General features: G+C 53.0%; 1 protein-coding gene across 1 annotated transcript in view; it reads left to right on the top strand.

The window, feature by feature from the left end:
* RABL6 (RAB, member RAS oncogene family like 6) overlaps positions 1–3503 on the top strand; it is a 23719-nt gene continuing 20216 nt past the window's right edge. The window contains exon 1 of the mRNA XM_011369972.2: positions 1–220. Within this exon, the coding sequence (XP_011368274.1) occupies positions 91–220 (130 nt within the window). The 5' untranslated portion in view covers positions 1–90. The remainder of the gene's footprint in view (positions 221–3503) is intronic.

Below are 3503 nucleotides of genomic sequence, written 5' to 3'. Positions count from 1 at the left end.
CCGGGACGTGGGACATGGTGCCATCGGCGCCGCGCCGCCGCCGCTGCTGAGCTCGCGGGCCTCGCCGAGCTCGGACGTGCGAGCGGGAAGATGTTTTCCGCGCTCAAGAAGCTGGTGGGGTCGGAGCAGACTCCGGGCCGCGACAAGAACATCCCCGCCGGGCTGCAGTCCATGAACCAGGCGCTGCAGAGGCGCTTCGCCAAAGGGGTGCAGTACAACAGTGAGTACGGGCGGGGCGCCCGGGGTTCCGCGGGTGGGACGTAGAAAGTGGGGTCCCCAGGGGTCCACAGGCCCGGGCCGCGGCGACTGGGACTGGGCAGAAGCCGGGTTGCACCCCGGCCAGGGAAGGGTTGCGGGCCCAGTCGCGTCCCGGGGGCCTCACCGTTTGCGGGGAGACTGGTGGGTGCTGTTTTAGGATGAGCTGAACCCCGAGTTGTGCCAGGCGCGTTGTGGGTGTCCTAGGGCGTGTTTTGGGGGCCGAAGTCGAGGTCTTAGACTCCAGGGCCAGAGGGTGCACTCTCCTGGGACCGGTGGGTCATTCCCGAGGAATGCCGGCACAATGAGAAATCTGCGTGTTTAGCTTGCACGGGAAAATTCGACCCGGCGGTTCCGGGTGCGCTCTGCGGTGCCCCGATTGGCCCAGGCGACCTCGTCTAAGAAGGATTCTTACATAACGTGGGAGAGCTCTGTGGTCTGTGACCGTCTTAAAGGGGTGATGAGGCCCTCCGTGGATGAACCGTGGTGACTCGCAAGAGGAGCGGTGACATCCAGCCGGCTCTGTAGTCTGAGCCGTGGCATTTCTCTTCATAGACTTCGCATTCACTTTGAAGACGGAATATCATCTACGCCACACATCCCCCGCCCCCCTTAAAGAAGCGTTTGTAAGGACTATATTTAGAAAAGCTCCAGAAGGCACACAGACTCTCGGTGTTGTAGGAGACCTGTCTTCTCCTGCGGGAAGGAGGAGTTATTTACAGCTGCCCCACAGCCCCGGCCGGTTCCACTTCTCCGCTATAAATTATGTAAATTGAAAGGCTCCTAGATGCTCACTGTCCTCCTGACCCGTTTGCAGGTTTTCTCCCTTGCTGGCTTTTTCCCGGCAGTATTTAAAGGCTTTCGTTCTCTGCTTTTAAATCGTCTTCCTTAGACGTATTTCCACACATGCTACACGATTTGGGCCTTTCTCCCTTTCTGCTACTTTCAGGAGAGTCTTCCAGTCTGTGACGACATAGTCTGGTGATAACGTACGCTACTGAGAAACTGATTGGAAGGACTTCGGTGCAGGCTTGAAACAGGGGTCGTTGTAGATGTGTTCTACTCGCGATTCTGTATGTATTTCTCTTATGTTCAGAGAATAGTAACTCTAAATACCCATCTATGCAAACCTTCACAGTCTGCACTTGGATCCCTTATTTAATTTTATTCCTTACAGTATTATTTTAAACTTAATCCTAGTCCTTTGGAAATCAGACTCGGAAACTGGACACTTCACCTTCTGAAAAGCACTCACCACGGCACAGCCCCTGGTCTCTGCGGATGGAATGGCAAGGGACAGCGGAGCTGTCCAGAGGACGCATCCGGCCTCGGGGGGTCGGCGGGCAGGTTAGGGTCTCCAGGACTAAACGAGGGGTGGATGGAGACAATGGGATTTGTGCCCGAATTACAGTCCGTGTGGTCGAATAACATGTAATTTTAGAACTTCTCGGTTCCCTTTATTAGCAAAGTAGAATGTCTCTAGCATTTATTTTCGGAGATGTCTTTCTTAGAGGAACAAATCAGCAGCGTGATAAGTGCAGACTCAGGGTTTGTGTAGCTAAGAGTTGACGGTTTCCAAATACGTTTCTTACAGAACGTTGTCCTCCCAGAGCAAAGAAGTCATTTTCTTGTTAGTTGCTATGACGATGAGATGTGACTGATGTCACACATACAGGGAAACCCAGCAGGCAAGTCAAGTTTAGGGTGTCCTTGTAGTTTCAAGTCGTTTGCATACAGAGCGGAGGGAAAGGTGGACGCCGTTTACCAGCCGTGTTTGGGGAGAAGCTTTAACTAGGGGCAGCTCGGAAACATCGGTCTTTCGGCACTGGGTGCGGTTGTCCTTGCTCGGGACTGCATTCCTCACGGGGGACAGCCAGGGCCCGGCCGGTCAGATCTCAGTGCTGTAATTGAAAGATGGACTTGAACTCTTCCTCACTAAGAAAACTTCGGAAAGGTTGATTTCAGGGCTAAGAGAGCTTTTCCTTCAGGAAATGAACAGCTGAGTTTGGCAAATTGCTTGACCTGCCCTGGCAGGGCAGCTGTGCAAGTTCCCGAGCCCGTGCTGGCCATGACAGGCACGTTTGCCATCGCAGGCTTCCTTCTGTGGTGTTTGTTTATTCAGCAAAGTTTCTTGGGTGTTCATCAGTGGGAACCCGGACAGCAGTCTGTGCTCTGTGGGGTGTACATTCTGGCGGAAGACAGACAGGCACAGCAGACACGGTGAGGAAGTAGCCGTGTAGCCGCCCAGGGGACTGAGCACCACGGAAGACAGGTAGAACTGCTGAGGGTTGGGGCGGGCCTGGGCCTTGACGTGGGGGGTCAGAGCAGGCCTGGCGGGGCAGAGGTCGGAAGGGTGCTGGGGAAGGTGCGTTCGGGGCCAGGGGAGTCTGGGGGCGAGGTCGGAAGAGAAGCACGAGAGGCAGGCCACAGAGGTGAGGGTGACGGGGGCCTTTAGGCCATCATAGGGACTTTGTGGATGAGGGGACTTTGAAGGGCTCTGAGCAGAAGCTGGGGACTCACTGGGGGCTTGTCTTGGTGGCCCTCGTGAGGCGATGCTGGCCCACGGAGAGGGCGTCGTCAGGACCTGAACCTGTGTCTCCTTCAGGAGTGAGCGCACGTTTGCGTCTGAGATAAACCATGTTCTTTTGGTGGGCGGCGCGTGAAAGAAAATGATTTTCTGTTCTGCAGGAAATGCGTGGGGGCGTGAGTGAGTGAGGACTGAGTCGGGGGAGAAGAGTCACGGTCCCGCCGTAGAGCCCTGTTTTCTGCATCGTGACTTCACTTAGACTAAAAGGAAACTTAGAACAGAAGTGGCGAGTGAACCGACTGTTAATAAAACCGACTGTTAGTAGCGGTTTGCCACGTGCGTCTCACTAACGGGCTTCTCTCGTCACTCGGCGGGTGACAGCTCTCCAAGTGATCCCCCTATTCAGCTCTTTCGAGCCCATGTCTAAGGTTCTACGATTGAGTCGAGTTTTTAACTTAAAAGTAGGGGCCAGTTACCTTTTCTTAACATGTAAAACCAGATCGTTTCAGTTTGTTCTGACGTTACGTGGTTTCTAATTAACTTTGAAAATAAGTAAATTTCAATTTTTAAAAAGATTTCAGTTCAGGGGCGACAAAGTAAAACTTCATTTGAGTTACTGGAAACTAATTGAAAGAAATTAATTTTAAAAAACTTCATTCGACAAAGCCGAAAGAGAATAGAAAACAAACGTGTTAAAATTGGTAAAGATAAAAAAGAGACA

This window comes from Pteropus vampyrus, unplaced genomic scaffold (assembly GCF_000151845.1).
Source record: "Pteropus vampyrus isolate Shadow unplaced genomic scaffold, Pvam_2.0 Scaffold157, whole genome shotgun sequence".
In the NCBI taxonomy this organism is placed as follows: Eukaryota; Metazoa; Chordata; class Mammalia; order Chiroptera; family Pteropodidae; genus Pteropus; species Pteropus vampyrus.
This window is presented reverse-complemented; position numbering and strand designations above follow the sequence as displayed.